This window comes from Cnephaeus nilssonii (assembly GCF_951640355.1).
Source record: "Cnephaeus nilssonii genome assembly, chromosome: 7".
NCBI classification, from domain to species: domain Eukaryota; kingdom Metazoa; phylum Chordata; class Mammalia; order Chiroptera; family Vespertilionidae; genus Cnephaeus; species Cnephaeus nilssonii.
Genome location: NC_137078.1, coordinates 56387386 through 56409761, shown reverse-complemented (window position 1 = coordinate 56409761; position 22376 = coordinate 56387386). Strand labels below are relative to the sequence as shown.

The 22376-nt window shown below is 37.9% G+C and overlaps 1 protein-coding gene across 7 annotated transcripts in view; it reads left to right on the top strand.

The window, feature by feature from the left end:
* The window catches only part of SGIP1 (SH3GL interacting endocytic adaptor 1), a 212330-nt gene that overhangs the window by 136907 nt on the left and 53047 nt on the right, over positions 1 to 22376 (top strand). For 6 of the 7 annotated variants that reach the window (XM_079777594.1, XM_079777593.1, XM_079777595.1 and 3 more), the window contains 5 exons: positions 7429 to 7453; positions 8356 to 8407; positions 9964 to 10049; positions 12380 to 12472; positions 14358 to 14432. In XM_079777594.1, the coding sequence (XP_079633720.1) occupies positions 7429 to 7453; positions 8356 to 8407; positions 9964 to 10049; positions 12380 to 12472; positions 14358 to 14432 (331 nt within the window). Of the gene's footprint in view, positions 1 to 4255; positions 4268 to 7428; positions 7454 to 8355; positions 8408 to 9963; positions 10050 to 12379; positions 12473 to 14357; positions 14433 to 16553; positions 17055 to 22376 lie in introns of all 7 variants that reach the window. The other variant, XM_079777589.1, reaches the window with a different exon arrangement.

Here is a 22376-nt window from a genome sequence, read left to right as displayed (position 1 = left end):
AATAATATTCGTTTGGTGCTTTATTGCTTTTCACGCATTTTTCTGTTTCCCCATGGCACTGAATTTAGCAAATGAGGATGTCATAAAATGTCATAAAGCTTCAAAACCTGAGGCTAGTTATTTAGTGCTTTGGATGAGCAAGACATTATGTTTGGTTGCTTTTTTTTTATAAGTATCTTAAAACACTAACTACTTTGGCTAAGACTAAGCCATCCCAGTTAACATAATTTATATTATTTTGTGCAAAAGAAAAAACACCCTTGTGTGGAGTAAGGACACTGTGGGGACTGCAAGGACATGGGCTCAAGTACATTCTGTAGGGAATAATATACATGTTGCAAATTATATACATTTTACAAATATAACATGTACAAATACAACCAAATAGCCTTATTCTAGAGATCAAATCATAAGTTAGTAGTATTTACCCACTTTGAAAGCAGCCTCAAAATACAGAGTTAGCTATCTCTGAAGTGAACACCAAAATAAAAGTAGAGGGGAAAATAAAATGTTTTTCAAAACCTCCAAAATTTATCAACAGATCTAGATTAATCTCAGAATTGAACAATTAATGTTTAATTAGGAATGCAAGAAATTTGTTCAGAAAAATAAATAGGCCAATTGCAGAGTCCCTGTTTGAGTAATCAGGTGAAATAATAAAAACAGCAGATGAAATTTACTGAGAGCTTATTTTCTGTGATACAAATGCATACAATCAGAGACAATTGGCCACCTGCAGCTTCTGAGCACTGAATAAGTGTTCTGTTATGTAGTGCAGTTAAAAACAATTTTAGTCTGCATTTAGAAATTAGAACATTTGAATTTTTAAAAATAATTTAGATTGTGCATTTTCATTCAACAACTCTGAAGATCTGGCAGTACTAGGCCCACATTCGGGAACAGCAGGCACGAGTGTACCTGAGTAGTGGGCAGTTAACCAAAACTTTGTGAAACACACGTGCCCTTACACACAGCACCCCAGCTCTTCGCCCTGTACACATTTGAGTTTTCAACACTATACTTAGAGTGTTCAGCTCATCTATAATAATAAAAGCGTAATATGCTAATTAGACCAGACAGCCGAATGACCTTCCAGATGTCATTCTGGATGTCCTTCTGGATGAAGCCGCGGCTGCAGGGGCCGAGGTAGTTAGGGGCAATCAGGCAAGCAGGCGAGTGGTTAGGGGTGATCAGGCAGGCAGGCTAGTGGTTAGGGGCTATGAGGCAGGCAGGCAGGCCAGCAGTTAGGAGTCAGCGGTCCCAGGTTGCAAGGGGGTGCAGGCCAGGCCGAGGGCCACCCCTCCCATGCACGAATTTCGTGCACCATGCCTCTAGTAGAATATAAGCCCAGATACTGAATGAGTTTCCTTCCACCCTTGAAGCAAATCTATTGGTAGCACAAAGAATGCTAAAGGCTTAAAGTCCATGGGAAATGACAGAAGAAACAGTAAAATAAAACTTTTAATAGGCAAAGACCCACTCCTCTTGGCTGATAATGATTTGACTGTCCATGTCCTTCAGCAATGCCTACAGTTCCTTAATGGTGATAATTAACATAAATAAAGCCCTCCAATTTGACTTCTGGAGTTTTGTGGGTTTTTTTCTTTTGAAGGTTTCAGATAGCTCTTAATTATGAACCTGAGGCTTTCTGGGTTTGACCTTTCCACAGCTTCTACAGGGTCTTCTGGATTCTGGTTAATGAACTCGTGACTATATGAATTTGAACAGCTGTTCCTTGATGAAGGCATTCTGCAAATAGTTTCCAAAATACTGTCTTATGAGGTGTCTTTTTCTAGAAAAAAATACAGGAACAATTGATTAAAATTTAGATTTTTAACCCATTGGAAATTAAAATATGATTTACTTTGGGTGGATTAACATGCTGAAATTATTTAGTAAAGTATTGTTCTCTATAATCTTATATCACTAAAATTTCTTGAATTTAAGTTTCTGCTTCTGGATGTCTAAAATTTGCATTTTATTTTGCATTATTTCTCATAATTTTATTTTGGGGGAACTTGTGTCATTTTTAATTCCCCTTTTGCTGTATTTTATATTACTTTTAAGAATGAATCATTGCCCTGGCCGGTGTGACTAAGTGGTTAGAGCATCAGCCTATGCGCTGAAGGGTCTTGGGTTCGATTCCCAGTCAAGGACATGTACCTGGGCTGCAGGTTTGATCCCCGCCCTGGTAGAGTACGTATGAGAGGCAACCAATTCATGTGTCTCTCTCACATCAGTGTTTCTCTCTCTCTCTCTCTCTCTCTCTCTCTCTCTCTCTCTCTCTCTCTCTCTTTCTTTTCCTCCCTCTCCTTCTCTTTCTCCCCCTCCCTCCCCTCCACTCTCTCTAAAAGTCAATGGAAAAATAATATCCTTGGATGAGTATTAACAAAACAAAAGAATGAATTTTTTGCCATGAAATTGAAGCTGAAATAATAAATTCCCACATGTCTTTCTTTCAAGGAGATAGTCTGGTTGTTAAAGAATTATAAAGCTTGCCCTAGCCGGTTTGGCACAGTGGATAGAGCGTCAGCCTGCGGACTGATGAGTTACGGTCAAGGTCACATGCCTGGGTTTCGGGCTTGATCGCCTGGGGGGGGGGGCTGTGCAGGAGGCATCTGATCAATGATTCTCTCTCATCATTGATGTTTCTATCTCTCTCCCTCTCCCTTCCTCTCTAAAATCAATAAAAAAATATATTTTTAAAAGAATTATAAACCCTAAATCTTTATATAAAAGAGTATTTGAACTTCTCTCAAAACATAGTATGAATTAGTAAAAGAATTTAAGCCCAGAAATGCATATTCATAAGTGTCCTTTTTTCTAATTTTATTTAAATTTCATCCGTGCCCAAAGACAGATTTATAAGAGAGATGGAATCAATATGGAGTAGTACCTGGAAAGTAAGGCAAAAAATAAAGTCTAAACTCTTACAAGTGAAATTGACTAGAGTAAATATATCTAAACTCCTGGCTATTTAAAAAACTCATCTGAGAAGTAACCATTCCTGGACATTAGCCACAAGGCCTCTTTGCCTTTTATGAGTTCTCCAACAATGTCACACTTGGTGTCCTAGAAAGAGCATGATAATGAGAGTTTATAGACTGAAATTCTGTCTCTGATTCTACCCATTTGCTAGCTGTGAGTCTCAGCCTCACTTTCTCCTTTATATCATAAAGGCAGCTGGACTGGATAGCCAGGGAGGCCTCCCACATTTAAAAGATTAGAGGTTTTTATTTCCTTTATGTGTTCTGGAGAGTAGAACCATCCTGTTCATTTGAACAACCTTCTTAGTTACTTTTATATTTGTGCTCCTGGCCCACATTTGGAGATTTGTCCAATATGGGGTCCTAGGTGGCCTCTGGTAAATTCATGGGTTAACCCATATCCTGAAAGTGAAACTCTGAGCATCATCTCTTTCCTCACTCACATCACAGTCATCTTTGTTACTACAGAAAAATTTTAAAGAGTGGGCACTATCAAAGATTGTTGAGGTAAATTGATAGCCATAGTCAAAGTTTGAGGAATGAAAGAGAGAAATAGTATGCCTGCTTGTTGTGTTTTCTGGACATCATCTGGTCTACCAGTGTGCTATTGGTGCTGAACAATTTCATTTTCCCATCTGCGCTTGGCAGGGGTACCTCATCTTTCCCATCACATTCCTACTCTTTGGTAGAGGCAGCCCAAACCACTAAGCCAAGAATGGCTACTTGCAAAATAAGGTCCTCATTGGCCTACATCCCACAGAACACTAAGAAAAGAACCAGGCTAAGAAAAGGTATCTCTAATCCTGGCCTCTGATTTTTGGAGTCTCCAATTCATGCCCTAATTATGTAGGAAATGCATTGCCTATAATGCTTGTTAACACCCTGTTGTGTGGGGAATCAGCTTTCCCTGAACTGCCTGTTCTCTAAAACCCCTCTCCCCAAATAATCTGGAGAAAAACTCCCCATGCCAACTTAACAAAATTTCTTGTATGTTTCCACCTTGTTCTTGTGTACCCGTAACTTGAATGTATTACATCCCCAGGAGCAAAGCTATATTATACAACGGACAGATTCTCTTTAGAGTTCTCCCAAACTTTCTTGTTTTAAATGAGCCACAAACACCATGACTGCCTGTCTTCCTTTGGCCTGGTTACTTGGAGTGCATGTTTCGTTAGCTATTTATGAAGCCTTCTATTACCCAAGCCTGTTGACTGATCCATCATTCTCTGACTAGGTGTCTGTTCTCTCTTCCTTTTTGCTGATCACAGAGGCGCAGCCCGGTAAGAACTTTTAACATTTTTATCTTAAACCTGTATAGAGAAAATTGCTGCCAAGGCCAGGTGGCTAGGTTGGCTTCTCATCAAATTTATGACAGCCCAGTATGAATGAGGCAGATGAATTCAGTTTACTGGTTGGAAGTGTCTAGTCCTGTAAGTGTCAATAACATATTTTAGGATTATAAGAGCACTTCTCCATTAATACATTAAACTAAATTAATACATAGGTATCCCAACTCCTAATGTGGGGTGTGTGTGTGTGTGTGTGTGTGTGTGTGTGTGTGTGTTCATGTGCATGCGCATGTAAGACCTGGAGATTGACCAGAAAGCATCATAGAAGTTTATAAGTTTGAAGAATAAGAAAACTATAAGGAAAGTAAGGAAACCATTTTTAAGCCACATGGTTTTTTTAAGACTGAATTTGTAATAAGTTACATTGGTCAGTGTACATTGATACATCATAATGCATAATCACAGTTTCCATCTTAGAGGAGGAGACATGCTTTCAAGTCTATATGCCTAGGCTATCACATAATTCTATATGCCATCACTGACGACAAAATCAGTTTGGTTTACATTGTTCAAAGTAAAATCTCAGTCATTTTCTTCAGATTGAAGAGTGATGTATTCAAAGCAACAAAAAAGAGTCTTTGCTATATTTGAAATAACCCCTTCTGTCTGGCCAGTCCCTTGAGATAGGAAATGGAATTGAAAACAATGCCATCTGAAATATCCCTAGGTCTGTGCCAATTCAATTAATCAATTATTATTTAAAGCAAATACTGTGCCCCAGCTGAGAAACTGGTGGTTGGCTGGTTAAGCCACTTGGCTGAGTATCAAAGAAAGCAACACCTGCAAGTATGGATGATCTCAAGTGACATCTCAGATTATGACAAGTTACTCTCTTTCTTTAAAGAAAAAAAGTGAACTAATTCAAAATGAAGGAAATTCAATCACAATCTACATATAAGGGCAATCATTGAAAATGTGGTCATTTGGCGAGGTTTTTGAATTCAAAGGGCTTTCTTCCTGAATGTGGTTTGTGTGGTCAACATCACTGCAACCCAGCTCTGGATTTATCATACTGCAACACCAAGGCCATCAAAATCTGTATGCCACATCCAGCTGACAATGGGATTTCCTTTTCTGTTGCTGTTCACTTGCAGTTCAAATATCTGTTCCTTTCTAAATTGATCTTACTTTATCTTTCCTAATTTCTAAACAAGCATTTTCTTGCATATTTCTGCCACGTCTTGCCTGCATTTAATGGGCAATTGTTTATTCATGTGGAGTATTTAATGAAAACGTTACAGGGGCTTCTCATTCAGGGTCTCCCAACAGTAACTATCTGTTGAATGAATTGATACACCAGGAATCAATGAATACAAAAGAGAAGTTGAACTTTTCTTGTTTTCATAAGTATTACATTTTTTGTTAAAAGGGTAAGGTGGACTGAAAGGTCTTTAGTACAGCCTCAGGGCCCCCTAATTCCTGGATGTCAGGTCTCACAATACTATAGGGGTCCTATTCCTTAGAACTTAGAGTCTCTAGAACTTAGAGCCTGTGGGTCTCTTCCTTCAGACCTTATTAATAAAAATATGACCAGCTGAGGCTTCATAACCTAGGAAAACATTTTAATTTAAACAATTTGTTCTCTTGTTATTTTTGTCTATACAGTCTTATTTTTCAAAAGCCAACTTGTATCCAAACTATAGCTGATTTAAATTCCCACATGTATTTAAATGTTTATTTATAAATTTAAATAAATGTGTTAATTTAATAAAATATATTCATTTATTAAAATAAGTAATTGTATATAATTAGATTTATTTAAACAAATTAATATTTTTAAACATATAAAATATTTATTTTTAAAGTTATTACTATCAAAATAATAATTCTCTATATGGCACACACACAGATTGTGTTATTAGTCAGGACAAGACAGAAACTAGTTTGAGAGATTGGGCCACCCACTACAAAACATCTAGTGGATCCTGTTCAGATGGAAACTGCTCTTCTATAATAAATGAGTTGAAAATGAGACAAACCCCAATTCTGAAAAATCTTTACAAAATAGGGGAAGAAGCTTCGTATAGTGCTATGTCTCGTCCTGAGTTATTGATGTTATCATCTGAGACCAGAAAATATATATTACCACTAGGTTGAGACTTCACCAATGTAGGGAAGTGGAAAAACTGTCTGTTGACCACCCACCAAATTAATGGTCATACCCTTTGAAATACTTTCCTATACTTTCACTTTTCTTATGCAGCTCTGTCTGCCCCATCGTTCTCCTCAGGCAGCCCTGCCAAGCCACGCCCCACCCACAGTGCCACCCTTTCAGTGGTCTGTTTTTCTGGAAGCACCTCATGCTAAGAACCTTTCCTAGTGGTTTTGAATCAAATCTTTGTATCTAATCAGTCCTTCTGTTATCAAAAATAAGTTCCTGCTAGGGCCTATTACTAGTATTCCTGTCGAGCCTGTTTGTATTTCAGTAGTATCCCATGCCTTGAACTAAAGGAATGACCCCCAATGGTAGATTGGTGGGCCAGGTAGCAGGCAAGTGGAAGAAATTGGGGTGGGGCAACCTGGTGGGGAGGATGGAATTCCCTGGCTCCCTGCGTAAAACAGCCCATTCAGTGGCAATGCTTTGAAGGTTTCCTTCTCTATAGCATTTGCCACTTATATCCATTAAAAACTGCATTAGTAAACTAATAACTGTTTCTACTAGTTTATGGCCCCCATATGATAAGAGCAGACAGTATTCCTAATGTAGTCTATGATTTTCAAACATCAAATGTAACTTAAACTTGGACTTACTTTCTTGTCTACTAGACTTCAGGGTTGTTTTTTAATACTGTTTAATATTTACTTTAATTTTTACTTTATATTTACTTTAATATTTACCAGATCTACCCAGGTAAGGGATTTTTCTGGTTTGGGAGACTTATAATTTACCCTTCCTTTCTCTCTATAATCCTAAGTAAAATGAAAACTGATTTATATGAATGTGTCTACAATTTCCAACTTGAATGTGATTCTGAGAAAATTTTCCCCCATCGATTTCTTTGAGTTCAGTTTAATTGCAATAACAGAAATATACATATTGTATATAACATATATGTGGTCTTAAACCTTATAGTGTCTATTTCTAATTCTAGGGTGCAATTAAAAGGAACTTATCCAGTAAGTATATCTTAGCTACCAAAAATAGAGTACAATTTAAAAGAAGGAATAAGTTCCTTGGATCTTGAAGCATATATACATTTGACTTATATACTTTTGGGCTTGATTTTTTAAGACTTACAAATACCTTTTACAGCAAAGAAATATAAGGATAAAGGGGCTTAGTGGGTTCTGATTATTAATGTTTAAATTCTGAAAATGAATATGTTTTGGGGAAAACTTTGCTTATTTTCTTCCTGTATTTTTCAACTCTTGTGTCATTTGACTTTAGAAATGAAATTCATCAAGTGTGTGCTTGGTGATGGGGGTGGGAAGAGGGGGCAGAAGGAACTGAAGATAAATACAACTTACCCATTCTTGTGTTATTTGGTATAAAAATTATACATAGGGCATGATCTTCCTTTGCTGCATACAACACATTCTAGGGAATTCTAAATTCCTGGTTCCTGGTTCAAGGCATAACATTTTCTTGGTATTTCAAGAAAAGAACAGGCAGAGAATGCTGGATTCATGTCCTATGTACACACGGCCTGGCTTAGTGTTCTCTTATAGTAATTGGGAAGCAGACCTGATCAAGGCATCAGACATTCGAAGAATGTTATGCTACTCCACTAGCTCTGCAGTATACAAATCTTCTATTTGATGGCTTATCATGGTAATTCCTTGGTTAATTAGGTTTTTACAAATGCCAGAGAAAATGCTACTACATATGCCTAATATAAGACTGTTGCATTGACAGGGGAGAAGGTTTGTTTTCTGGGTTTGTTTTGCAAAGCTTTCATGTTGAGTTTCTTATTGATGGGACTTAACTCTCTAAGTGTTTCCAAACATAGCTCATAAAACAGATAAGTAAGGAATGGCAAGAAAAATATGCCTAAAAATTCCTTTGTCCTATGTATCAGGTGAAGAAGTGGCCAGACCCAGGCGTTCCACACCGACACCAGAACTCATAAGGTAAGTGTGAAAGATCCTGGTAGTGTTTCATGCAAGGCATCACCACTGTTAACAATTTAGCCTATCTCATTTGGACTAAACTCAGCTCCTCTTACAAAAGGACCTGCCCATGTGTGTAAGTTCATAGTGTGATTCATATATGTTATCGTTTCTCATAAGTGCAGCCTGAGAGACACCTTTAGGAAAGTACTCTGTAGTCACCTACAGTAACTATCAGAATGTGCAGTCCCCTCACTAATGGTAAGGTTGAAAATCTGTATGAAGAGGTCCTTTGGGGTCTGGATGCCAAGCTGAAAATATGTTTATATTTTCCTACGAAGAGTAGCCTGTTTAGTTGGATACAATTTCATGATATATTCTACCTGCCACACACCAAAGGAATCTTCTGTTTTGTTTTTGTTTGGGGCAAAACATTGTATTTTATACTGTGTATTTATTGGATTAAGCAAGTATTATACAAATGGACATTGTTTTCCAAAAAGACTCCTATTTAAAAGATGAATCTTTTTTGTTTTCTCTCCTTCTCCAACCCCTCCCTTCTCCCCTTCACCTCTTACCTCCCACCACCCACACAGAGAACTCATTAGGATTAATCTGGGGAAGAAATGGTGAAGATTATGCAACCTTTTGTTAATAATGAGTTTAAATAATCATTGGGAAAACGATAAGAGTTTAACTTATTACCCTCTTTTCCTCCCTGATTTCTCAATACTCTTTTTCTCTTTCCGAGATGTGCTATCTTAAGGTATTAAGAGGTCATAACTAGTCTACTGGGTAGGAGGCAGGGATGGATGCAATTAGAAGCTGGTAGACCCAGTTTCTTTTAACACAAACTTCCTGGGTGGCTTATCACTTAGCCCCCCTGGCCTAATTCTCACTAATTATAAACTGCATTAACTATAACACAGAGATGTGGTGAAGACAAATATCAGTGGGTGGAGATTTTTTGTTCTTTTTTAAATTAGAAGAATCCTATATTCTACATTTAGAGCTGTGTATTTTGGGAACATTTTATTGTTTTGTTTTTTAATATATATTTTTTTATTTCAGAGAGGAAAGGAGAGGGAGAGAGAGATAGGAAACATCAATGATGAGAAAGAATCATTGATTGGCTGCCTCCTGCACACCCCATACTGGGGATTAAGCCTGCAACCCGGGCATGTGCCCTTGACTGGAATCGAATCTGGGACCCTTCAGTCTGCAGGCCGAGACTCTATCCACTGAGCCAAACCAGCTGGGGTGGTTTTGGGGATCTTAAGAGAAAGTAAGGTACTTTACAATAAACTTATCTCTTCTAGGTAGAGGTTCTCTCCTTCAAGTTACTGAAAGGGCACCTTGGTCTCCCATTGAGGGATCTCATCTCCTACCAACTCTCTTGTCCATAATACATTTGACATCCTTACATAGACTTTCTAGACCTATGGGAACTTACATGCATACATACAGACACAAGTACACACATATATCTGCCTTGCTGTGAAAAATATGTGAAAACATGTATGTGTTTTTCACCATTAATATTCCCTTTATGTTTTGCTTTAATGCGTGTGATTTAGCAAAAAACCTCCAGATGACACTATGGCCTTAGCTCCCCTCTTTGGCCCACCATTAGAATCAGCTTTTGATGAACAGAAGACAGAAGGTAGGAAAAATGTATATATCTGTAGATTTTTTTTTCTTTTCATTAACTTAAAGTAAATATATGTGTTGTGAAGCATATTTTTAATGTATCATCAGATCTCCAGTAGCTGTGTTTGGTAATATAAAATTCTCTTATAAAAATAATTTAAGAACACTATGGCACATATATTAAAAAATATTATTTTTCTAGGATCCATTAGTGAGGGAAATTAAATTTAAGTGTTAAGGACAAGACTTAAAACCATAATAGGTAGGCTAAGCTACTGTAACAAAGAGGTGCCAAAATATAGTGACTTAAACAAGATAGAATTTTATTTCCCTTTCATGTTAACAGTCTCAAAGTAAACAACATAGGACTGTAGGTTGGCTCTGCTATTCATAGTCTCTGGGTCTGAGGGGGCTGCTTCAGCTCCTATCATCTCCCAGTAAGAAGAAGGGGGAGTAAGGTCGGGAAGGGCCAAAGGACCTCACTGCCAATTCTTGTAAGAGCAAAGTCGGAAGAGACATACATCACTTCCAACCAGAGCCCATGATAGATCCTTTAGAGCCACAGGGCCAACTAAAATTCTTTAACTATGAAGAAATGGAGAGAATGCTGGAAGACAGCTTGCAGTTAGCCACATCTGACCATTTCTCAATGATTTGGTTAGGAAAATGTATAAGAAGCATCCCTATATATTCCTTCAGTGATTTGTCTACAACTTAGGTCTCTTATTAACTTATCTGTGATCATCTGTTCTTAAGGACATAATCACGTAGTGACTGAAGGTGGGATTGAATTTGTGTCATTTGAATCTACCTATTAAAGGAATTTCATAATTATATGGAAACCTGATATACAAAATAGAAAACAGTTCTTAAAATCCAAGGTGGTATTCGACATTGAATCCATACAAAGAAAATGCTGCTTTACATCCTTAAAGAATGTTTACTTTTATGTTAGAACAAAACAGAGCTAAAACCATTTATGAGGTTTATGATGGAGAGGAGATAGATCCCTTGACTTGTCAGTGAGCCTGGCTTGATTGCTCTTTAGGTGGTTTCGGCCCCAGAAATTCTGTGAAGTTCCAACATTTGTACCAAGCACATTTGCTCTTCCAATACCCACACTTACCTGTCATATCTACACACTCTCACTTTTTTTTTTAATTGATTTTTCTATCACTAGTTTTAAAAGCCTGGGAAAGTATATGTATTTTGGAGTCAGGCATGCATGCCTGGGATCAGATCTTAGCTCATCTGTGTTCACCATGTATGTTCTTGGGCAAGTTATTTAATCACTCTAATCTTTGGTTTCCTCTGCTGAAAATGGTACTAATACCAACCACATGGTGGTATTTTTTTTTTCACATGGTGGTATTTTGAGAATTAAATATATATAGTAATAGCTATGGGCCTTGTGGTAAGTGATTTATATACATTTTGTATACATTTTATTTATATCCTTCAATCCATTTAGTAAATCTCTGAGATTGCTTTTATGTCTACACTAAAGGAAGGGAAGCTCAGAGGTTAAATGACTTGCTCAAGGTCTACAATAAGTATGGAGGCTTCATTCAAATCCATATTCAGCTAACTTTCCAGCTTGTGTTTCACAACATAATGAATTACAACCAGTACTTATATTGTCCCTGGTACATGATAGGTGCTGGAAAGAGCTGGTTATTTACATTGTTACCATAGCAATAAAAAAATCAAAAGGAGAAGACAAAACAAGTAGAAGAAATCTTAAATACATTGTCCTTAGATTCAGTACCTAATTGCTCTGATTTACTTTAGGTGTCTAAGCACTTGTTTATTTTTCTGGATCTCTTAAGTATTTACCAAACATTTTTTGATCGTTTAATTTCTTTCTATGATGCTGTGAAAGGTTTATTTAAAGACCCTATAAGATCCTTTAAAGATACAAGCCACTGTATAGAATCCAGGCATTTTAATTTTTGAAACATATTCCTAGCAAACTTTAAACCAACTTAAAGCAACTATCTGTGGGATAAATGGCTGGATTTTCAAATAAGTACCAGAAACTGAGCTAGTGTATTCAGAATGTCCTCGAGTGATCAACCAGAAAGAAAATGCAGTTTTTATTTAGCTGTATATAAACACACAGACACTCTCCTGTACACATACAAAAACACACACCCCACTCCTATTTCCATTTTCTGCTTGAAAAGGACGAGGAGCAGCATGTTCCTAGATTAATTTGCTAATTCTCAGGCAGGAGGGAAGTAATTTTGTGAAGTTCAACTTTAAATTGAAATGTTAAGTTCTAAAATATAGGGGTATTTCTTTTGTAAACTCACCCTGGAAATTTTTTTTGTATGTTTCCAGTTCTTTTAGATCAGCCTGAGATATGGGGTTCAGGCCAACCAGTTATTCCAAGCATGGAGTCGCCAAAGTTAACAAGGCCTTTTCCCACTGGAAGTAAGTTATGTGCCTGCTCTGTCTGGAAAAATAAGTGACTCATTTTACTGTCTGTCTGCATAGTGAAATTAGGCAACTTTTAGAAAGTCTACGTAAGCAACATTTGGACTGTATAGTATTCAGAAGAGATGTTGTTCTAACAGGCTTTAGAGTTAAAGGGGCCAAGGCAAGTTGTCAAGGCAGGAATAACATAAATAAAGTAAAATCAGTAACTTTGGATCATAGTCTCTTCTGATATTCCATAGACTCACTTATTCATTCATTCATTTAGTCATGCATTCAGTGTGCTTATGTAAGAGTGAAAAGCAAGTGAGCCAAAGAACGTACCATGCTCCAGGCATGGGCTATCACATAACACAGAGGTACCACACAGCACCAGGTCAGGTGTGGTTTCTGTTAGTCCTACAGAACAACTGAGGCTGCATAGCATAGAAAGACCACGTTGAGAGGAGAGAATGATAATTGGAGAGCAAGAGAAATGATGCTATATGGTAGAGAGAAGCCGAGACAGGAGATCTGGGCAAATTTATCTCAAAGCAGGGCCATCAGCCCACCTTATTCCGGCATACCCCTCCCCACTCCAGATCCTGAAGATCTTTAGAGCCCTTCGCCTTCAATGGGTTGTGCTTCTGGGGCTGAATGGATTGCTCATTAGGTCAAGCCACCTGTCGGATGGATTTATTGAGTTCTCATTTCAGTAGATGTATCATAGCAGATGTGCATGGGGAAAGCACTCCTTAAAAATCCTATGGGAGGAAGATTGGATCTTAGAGAAAGGTGTTTGGGAATGGTGGGGGGATGCAGAGGGTATTTTTACTCTGTGAGGTTCGCATAGAGACCAATTAATACTTTTTCCAGTCAGCATCCCCAGGGCTCTGCTTTTTGATGACTAAAAATAATCATAGGAATTAAGGGATTCCTAATCAACAGCCCAAAAGGCTGTTTGTTGGAAATGTTGCTGTAAAGCCATGTGATCCATTCTTTCTGAGAATATTTCCTTTATAAAACAGAAAAAAATCAATACTTTTTAATCTTGAACTTTCAAAGATGTATTTTCAAAGGATTAGAACCGCAGTGGAATGAACTTTTTGGATATAACAAATATGGCCAGTGACAAGAAAACATTCATTTAAAGAAAGGATAAAAACAAAAGTACTGTTGAAGCAGTAATTCCTAATTTTGCCTACAAAATGACAAGTCTAGTTCAGAAGGATTGGAGCCATAACACAATACCTTTTTTTATCTTCAGAGGTATTTTTTGCTGTAAGTTTTACCAAGGTAAAGTGTTACAAGTCTTTGATTCAAGTCATTTTGCTTCAGACTTTAGAAAATATACTAAAATTTAAGACATATAACTTAGAGAAATCTTTCAGACTCAATCCATATAAAGCCACGTGATCTAGTATTTCCAAAGACTGGATATAGTATCCTGACTATGTTAAGAACTTCTCACCTGAGTCCCCACCCAAGCTGTTCTCTTTTCCTTAGTCACACCCTGGATTGTAACTGTGTTAATATGATACCTAATGATTAAGTCAGAAAGTCCTTGAGGGCAGAGGCTCCTTTTATTCAATCCTATGTACCTAGTTCCGAGTACAGGATTTTTGTCATATAGTAATGAATTATTAAAATGATAATATTATTATGGTTACTATCTGACATTCTTTTGGCAAATTTTTATTATCATGAAGTGGAAGAATCTGAATGGGTCCTGCATCAGTCCCTTAGCTTTGAATTTAAAAATATATATATTTAGACCATTAATGGCTATTCCATTTCTGAGAGCAAGAATACAAATGAAAGCTTAAATCCTGCTTCACTACAGAATACTGTGTAACTCAGGGAGAAAGTAGTCAATAATGCTTGGCTTCTCATCTCTTTGCAGCACCTCCTCCACTGCCTCCAAAAAATGTACCAGCCACCCCACCCCGAACTGGCTCCCCCCTCACAGTTGGACCAGGTAAGCTTTAGTCTTTCTGTTCCAGGATGATGTGGCAATCAGAACAGTATCCCGGGCCTTGACGTACCCATCATATGTTGCAAGCTGTAGACTAGACTAACCATGAAAATGTTTGCGTTTAGTTTTACGTCTGTTACACTCTATCACGAAGGCTTATTTTAAAGAATCACTCTCAAGTTTCACAAAAACATTCACTTTCTCAACTAATTTTCCCTCTGTATATTATTGCTGAATGAGGGTCGCATTTACTTGTAAAATGAAAGAAAAAAATCTCAATGTCGAAAGTCCTTGTTTAATTGACATGTCACTTCGTTGGATCTCATTTTCATGATATGCAAATTAATAGTCTCAAGACACAACTGTTAATTTTCTAAGAACGGACAACATTTTTGCCAGAATTAAAACTGTTTAGTCTATAAAGACATGAAATAGTTCCCAGGATGTGCAGCATACTGGTAAGCTCGGGCGGTGGGGAATTTTTTTCTTAGTAATCATAAAAGTACCTATCTTCCCATGGCAAAAAGATGTGCAAAGATGATGACATATAATAAGCAAGTGCTGCATGCCATTAGACAAATAATTTCTAAGGCACATCTTGTTCTTCTATTAAAATCAATGCTACATATTCAATTTATAATCTACCTAGTCTTATTGGGCTCGCAAGACAAAAGCAGTAATGGTTATTTTATGTGTCTGAGCCTTCAGAATGTGTTCTTTATCACCTTTGGAATGCTATTGCAGCTCCATGCATCATCCTTTGCTATTTATGCAGCCTGGTGAGTTTGATAGCTACAGAGTGGGATATTTGTCAACAAGAGCAAATGTAAAACCCCGTCATTTATGAAATTTATATTGACTCAAACCCAACAGGAAGTCATCCAGAGTGTCATCAGGAAAGGCGTTTGCAAGTTCAAAGCATTTTGGCCCCTTGTATCTCTATAAATATGTTACATATAAATACATTTACCTGAAATTATAAGTATTGTGGGCTATGCACACTGCTGCCTCATTTCTCTATAGCCTTGGAACCTTGAATGTGAACTCCTTTCAAATGTGAAATATGGAAGCATTAAGCTGGTTGCTTCTGCTCATGCCTTGCAATTATTTAGGTAACAATTTTTAATTTGAACAGCCTCAGTTTTTAAAAAGTACACTTCCTCACACTACAATTGTTATCAAATCTTTTCTGCCAAGGTCTAGAAGGTAGTTTTGAATTTTTTTCTCATATGACTGATAAGAATAAAAAAGAATAGCTGATATTAATATTTATCAAAACATAATTTTCTGTCTCGGGACTTCAGATAGATAGATATATATTTATATCACAGTCATGCCTTTGATGTTAACCAATTAGATTTGATGAAAAAAGAAATTATACAAATGTTTTTATAATTTTCTTCCCTGTGAAACAGGTATATATGTATGTAACAATTCTAGTAAGCAGTGAATGTCTTTTCAATAACCTATGTGTGTGTTGTGTGTGGGTTATATATGTGTATAATATACATGTGGAACTATCCCTTTAAATAATCTTTGTACAGTGTTTCTGGTATATTTAAAGTGGAAGATATACAGCTAATTATGTGCTATTTTTTTAAACTAACAGATATTATAATTAGTTTCACCAAACATTTTTATTTAATATGCTAGAGTAGATCATCAAATGTGAGGGTGATTTTTCAGCTACCTTTTTTTACTGTATTACACGTATTTCAGTGGGCCAGATTTTCACAAGGGACAGCCCTTTGGGCATTTGTAGTCCCCGAACCTGTATTTTTGGTGACTCTAGCACTGCCTCCTCAGAATGATCACGCTCTGCACTCTTGGGAGCAGCCCTTGAGAGCACAGCATTCTCAGCACTTTCGATGATGGTAAAAGTAGCTAACGGGGGTCACCCTGCGGAAGGGTAGATAATCACAAAGAAAGATGATGCTCACATTCTGGAGGCAGGGAACCCTCCCCTCCCCTTCAGCTCCGATCAAGATACTTTTACATCATGAAATATGCCCAGTGAAGCACCTAGGAAGGCCACCTACTTACCAAGCTTGGCCTCACCCCTCCCACCCCTTACAAATAATATTAAACTCAATTAAAATTTAAAATCAACTACTTTAACCACAGGAAAGGACCAGTCAGCCACAGAGGTCAAAATTGAAAAACTACCATCAATCAATGACCTGGACAGCATTTTTGGCCCAGTGTTGTCCCCCAAGTCTGTTGCTGTTAATGCTGAAGAAAAGTGGGTCCATTTTTCTGATACATCCCCGGAACATGTTACTCCAGAGTTGACTCCAAGGGAAAAGGTGGTATCCCCACCAGCTGCATCAGATAACCCAGATGACTCCCCAGTTCTGGGCTCCCCAAGTCCTCCAGGCCCCCCAGGCCCTCCTGGGCCCCCTGGTCCTCTGCGAAATATACCATCGCCGCTCAATTTAGAAGAAGTCCAGAAGAAAGTCGCTGAGCAGAGCTTCATTAAAGATGATTACTTAGAAACAATCTCATCTCCTAAAGATTTTGGGTTGGGACAGAGAGCAACTCCGCCTCCCCCACCACCACCCACCTACAGAACTGTGGTTTCATCCCCCGGACCTGGCTCGGGCAGTGGTACGGGGACCACCAGTGGTACGTTTTACTGTTTGAGTGTGCTTCATGTGACTGGGAATGGCCATGGCTGCTGCAGTCTGAGCAACACCCTCCTTCCTGGCAGTTGCCTATAGAGCTTCCATCATCCCTGCTCTGGTTCGGGTGCCCTGTGGCCCCGTGGCATGCCCTAGTCCATTGAATGCTCGCAGTCATAGTGCAAGTCTGTGGATGTGTTCTGCCCAGCCTCCCACCCTGCAGTTAGGGAGTGTATGTTTTTAAGCAAAGCTGTGATGTCATTGTTTGGAATTCAGGAAAGTTCTAGAAAGACAGATTTCATAGCCAGTAAGTTTTATGTAAAATGTCTGATTTCCTCGTCAGATGTCTCCACAACAACCCTAGTTTTATTTTGTTTTGTTTTTAGTTTGTTTTGTTTTCAGCTTTATTGAGGTATAATTGACAAATAAAATTGTAAGCTATTTAAAGTACACAACGTAATGATTCGATATACATATATATTGTAAAAGGATTCCCCAGATCAAGTTAATTAATTTCTTTTCCCCAAGAGCCCTAGTTTTTGTAAGTCAATGTGGGTTGTGTTGTTGTTGTTTTCTCTCTCTCTCTCTTTTTCTCTTTTCTCTTTCTTTCTTTTTGTGTGAGAGGAGAACTGTGTTAGCCCCTCTAATTTATTTCAGAAAAACAAAGTTAGAAAATGAGCTTTTAGGGGACAGCAAAAAGAAGATACCTCACTACATCCCCAACCTAATCAGGCTGCCACTAAAGACAAATTGGTCTCTGGTTTCATTTTGACGTGCTCATCAGCCTATCCTGTCAACTCTAAGTGTGGTGACAGGTGATGGGAAAGGCCATCAGAAACATAAGTTTTAGAATAACATATGCAAATGTTGACACTGAGTCTGAGTTTTTGTTTTTTTCTTATTTGAAGCTTCATTTTGTGATCTATCACTATGAAAAGATGGGAAAACCTGCCATGCATACCAAAGAAAGACCAAGATTTTTCTATTTTTCTTAAGCATCTTCTTCCATGCTGTTTATCCCACTGGTGCACACCTTTGCCTGGCAAGACCCTCCCATGCCTGTGGGTTTGGTTTAGGCACCTTCCTGGGGTGCCATGTGCTATTTGCTTTTCCTTTGCTTTGAAAGAGGACACCAAGTTTAAGTTAGTTAAGACACTTGTCTCTGTTCTAGTAGTCCTCATTGCTGCCTCTTCCATTGGAGTACCTTTCAGTGTTTGCTCTGTGTGTGCAAGTTCCTCTGTAAGTATGAAAAATGAAAACTATTCAATACTCAGATAAGTCTGAAAAGCATGTGTCAAAACAAATTCAGATTTTGTTAATTTTCTTTTTTACCATAGGACATTTGAGAGCCTTTATTTTGCCAGTAATAGCAACAGCTATAATTTCTTGTCCTGGCACCATGCTAAGTGCATATTATTTTATACTCACAACAACCTCATGTGGTAGGTACTCTTATTTCCCCTACTTTACAGATGGGAAAACTGAGGCTCAGAGGTATCCAGTAATTTTCCCATATTTCCTCAGCTAGAGATGATAGTCTTGGGATTCATACTCAGGTCTGTCTAATCCATAACTAGTATTTGTAACCACTGTTGTCTACAGGCACTCTTGTAAGGTTTAGTTACAAAGTATCCCAAACTTACTTGATAACTGACACCCACCTGCACTGCATCAATAAGATCACCGATATTCTCTTAAAACATACCCCTCAGTGCTCATCTCTATAATTCTAGAAGGTTAGAGCACCCACCTTCATCCTCTGTTGCTTTTTTTAGGTCTTTTTCTGGGATATAAGCTCCCAACTTCTCTGTAAAGATAATAAAGGGTCCCTAGGTAAAGCCTTCAGTTTAGACCAAAACCCAGAGAAGTTGGTCTTCTGTTGCGGAAGAGGGGCACATTTCTGTTGTCTTTCCTGGGCCAGGCTCTCAGTCTTCTGAAAGGGCTTTTCAAGAAATAATGCCCTCTCTCCAGTAGCAGGCCACTAAGCTCTTGTGGGGGGAGGAGCGGACAGGGAAGCTTTGTTTTTCATCTGTTTCCTCCACTACCTTCCACAAGCTCTGGAGGATGTCTGTGTAATTGAATTGACCACTGGTGTAATCAGTGGAGAGAGGAGCTTTGTCTTTCTTTCTGGAACCTTTGGGAGTTTTGTTGTTGTTTTAATGTTTAGCTTCCATACCCTTATTTTAATTACTTGAAAATGCTGCCAGTAAAATCTATTGATTCTTAATAATTGAGCTGGAAAAAAACCCTATACTTTGCTGGTATGAAGGATTGAATTTCTAAGTGGCAGATTGAACTGGGCCAGTGAAGCTCATGAATAAATGAAACTTTGCACCATTATCTCTTTAATTAAGTCCCAGTTTATTTGCTGCTTAAGGTTTTATTGATGGAATATACACAGACTGGCAGAAATGTGAATTTAGGATTACAACAATAGGATATGGCCTCATGTTTTAAAAAGTAGCGATGCTTTTAACTCCCTGCTCTTTATAACACTTAGGTCTTGCTTTGTTTCATTGAATACCATTATGCTCACTTTAAAAAATCTCATTCAAAGCAAGGTAACTGTCACCCACCAATTTTAGGCAATTCTCACAAGGCAGCTTTGTCAATCAAAAGAGTTACCTGCTGTTGAAAAACAGTTGTAAGTTAAGGATTTACTTCAAGACGTTTAATTTCCTTGTGGCAAAAGTTAAAAATACCTAGCTTGGCCTGAACATGGCTTTACTGGAATGCAAACTCTGATTCTTGGCAAAGGCTCTCTCTTCTGTGTGGTTGTGTGCCAGGGGATGGGGAGGAGAAAGAGTCTCATTGGCCTGCAGCAAATGTGGAGGCCAGGGAAAGAGAGGTGTTAGTAAAGATAGAATGTTCTTCTGTGCAACGTTCTCCAACTTGGGATACTAAAGCAATATTAAAAGATGTTAGACACAGATACATGCACATACACATCCATAAGCAAATGAGTTTGGGGTACCTGGGTTTCAATTAGTCAAATATATTTCCTAATTACACGTCTTTTTAGAGCAGCAATGTTCCATATGAAAGCCACTAGCCACATGTGGCTATTTTAATCTTAATTATAATTAATTAAAATGAAAAATAGTTCTTTGATGCAGTAGGCACAATTCAAGTGCTCAATGGGCACATGTGACTAGTGTCCATCTAATTGGACAGCACTCATTCTAGAACATTTTCCATCACTGCAGAAAGCTCCATGGGACAGGGCTGTTTTAGGACTTGTAATGTGCTGGTCACTGAAAAAGAAACATAGTTTGTAACCATTCCCACACACATTTAATACTTTCTTCAAATACATGATGGAATTGTGTTCTAAGAAACACAATTGGAAAAGGCTGTTTAGTTTCTTACATATTTTGAAATGCATATATTTTATTTCACTTGATTCTTCCCACAGCATTGCGGTGCATTCGCCTCATTTTACAGAAAGGAAACAGAAGCTCAAAGATGGAACTTGGCCATAGTCACAAAGCTAATAAGTAGCAGAGCCAGGATCTGACCCCAGGTCTCTTGGATTCCATTTACCACGTCTCCACCAGAGCTCCCACTGCCACCCTCACCCACCCACCCACTTAGACACACAAAGAGAGATGAAAGTTGAAGTTATAATTGTGTTGTTTTCAAGGGTTACCAGAGAAACTATGATGGAACTTTAGGTTGAGAGCAGCATATGGGTTGAGAATATGTCAATGGTTGCCAACATTTTTGAACTCACAAAACTCAGATAATATACATGTGATTTTTTTAAAGTTAAGCCTTAACTGGAGATGTTGTCTCATTATTTTCCAGCATGGTTCTTGGGAATAAACACTGCTTGAAGGGGAAATGAAAGTATAATTGAAGATCCGAGAATGATAGACCTGTATAAATGATAACCTGTAGCTCTTATAATACTAAATAATAGTGTAATCTCACAAAAGCATGGGAAGCCTTAGTTTAGTTGTGAAATACCCCCTCAGGCCCTGAATATCCTCTCCTGATCCTCAGGGTTCTGTCAAGTAGGGTTGGATTCTTAAACACTCCCTCAGTGTCCTCCAACTGCATAACAAAGTAATTAAGTCAATCCAGTGAGGGAAAAGGAGTTAAATAAAGTGTCCATAAAGAAAAACAGTTAATAGACTCTTCTTTCCTTGCTTTTAGTTCTGTCTTTATCAAAAGACACATCTTTACCGTCGTCATCATCTATTGCCTTCCATTTTTATAGCATTTTATAGTTTAGCAAACACTTTCATAAGCATTTTCCATTTTGATTGTTGCAACTACCTTATAAGGGAGAAGCATGTCTCATTTTTTAAAACAGGAAGCTGAGATTCAGAGAGGTTAAGATTCCCTGGTTGATAAGAGGCAGGCAGGGCCAACTCGGATAATCTGTCTTTTCATCCAGTTTTTTCAGTATTCTATACGCCTTGATGATAATCCCTTTACACTTCCCCAAGCATTATTGAAAGTAGTCTTTAAAATTTCCCTTCTGGAACATGTAGGAAAAGGACAAGTAGCTGACCTTTTCTGAGATTGATTCAGAACATTATTTCTTGGAAGTAGACCCATGAATAGACATTTTGAGCCATTCCTGTACATGGTTTTCCAGCAAAATAAAACTCCCCAAAAGCCCCAGGGGACTTCCTGACAAAGCTGGCTGTTTAAAAGCTTATTTCCCATGTCTTTGCTGTCACTTCTGTTTTCTGCAACCATCCTGGGTGTAAATTTATTAACTTGAAAGAAATCCTTATAGTGAGACTTGTCAAAATATACCCCCCCCTTTTTTTTTTTTTTTGTTAAAGAGAAGATTAGCAAAAAGACTAATAATATTCATATTGAGAGATGTATGTGCAAGTTGCCCATGCAAAAATAGGACCAGGCTAATTTATGCAAGATGTTGAACTCCACAATTCACCTAAAGCTACAAGACATTGCATTTGAGCTTGAGTTTTGGAGTTAAATAGATCATTTGAGCTGTGTGAGCTTCAGCAAGTTACTGAATATCTCTGAGCTTTACTTTCCATTGAAACGGTAACAAGACCTTCCTCTAATGCTTACTGTGGAGATAAAAATAAGATAATGGCTAACAGAGATTCTGGCCCAATAAAATAAAAAGTAAGAATATAGTAAAAAGGTGGTAGTGATAGAGAGGAGGTGGGTGCAGGGATGGGGATGTTGAAATTATTTTTGGATTTCCCACTACTGAAATTCTACTTAGAATAAACAGCACAGAGAAACACAACATGCTCAAGATTTCAGGCTGTTCAAACAAGAGGAGCAAAGTTGACCCCCAGGGACTCTCCTAAGATGAGAGCAGATGCTGAAATGA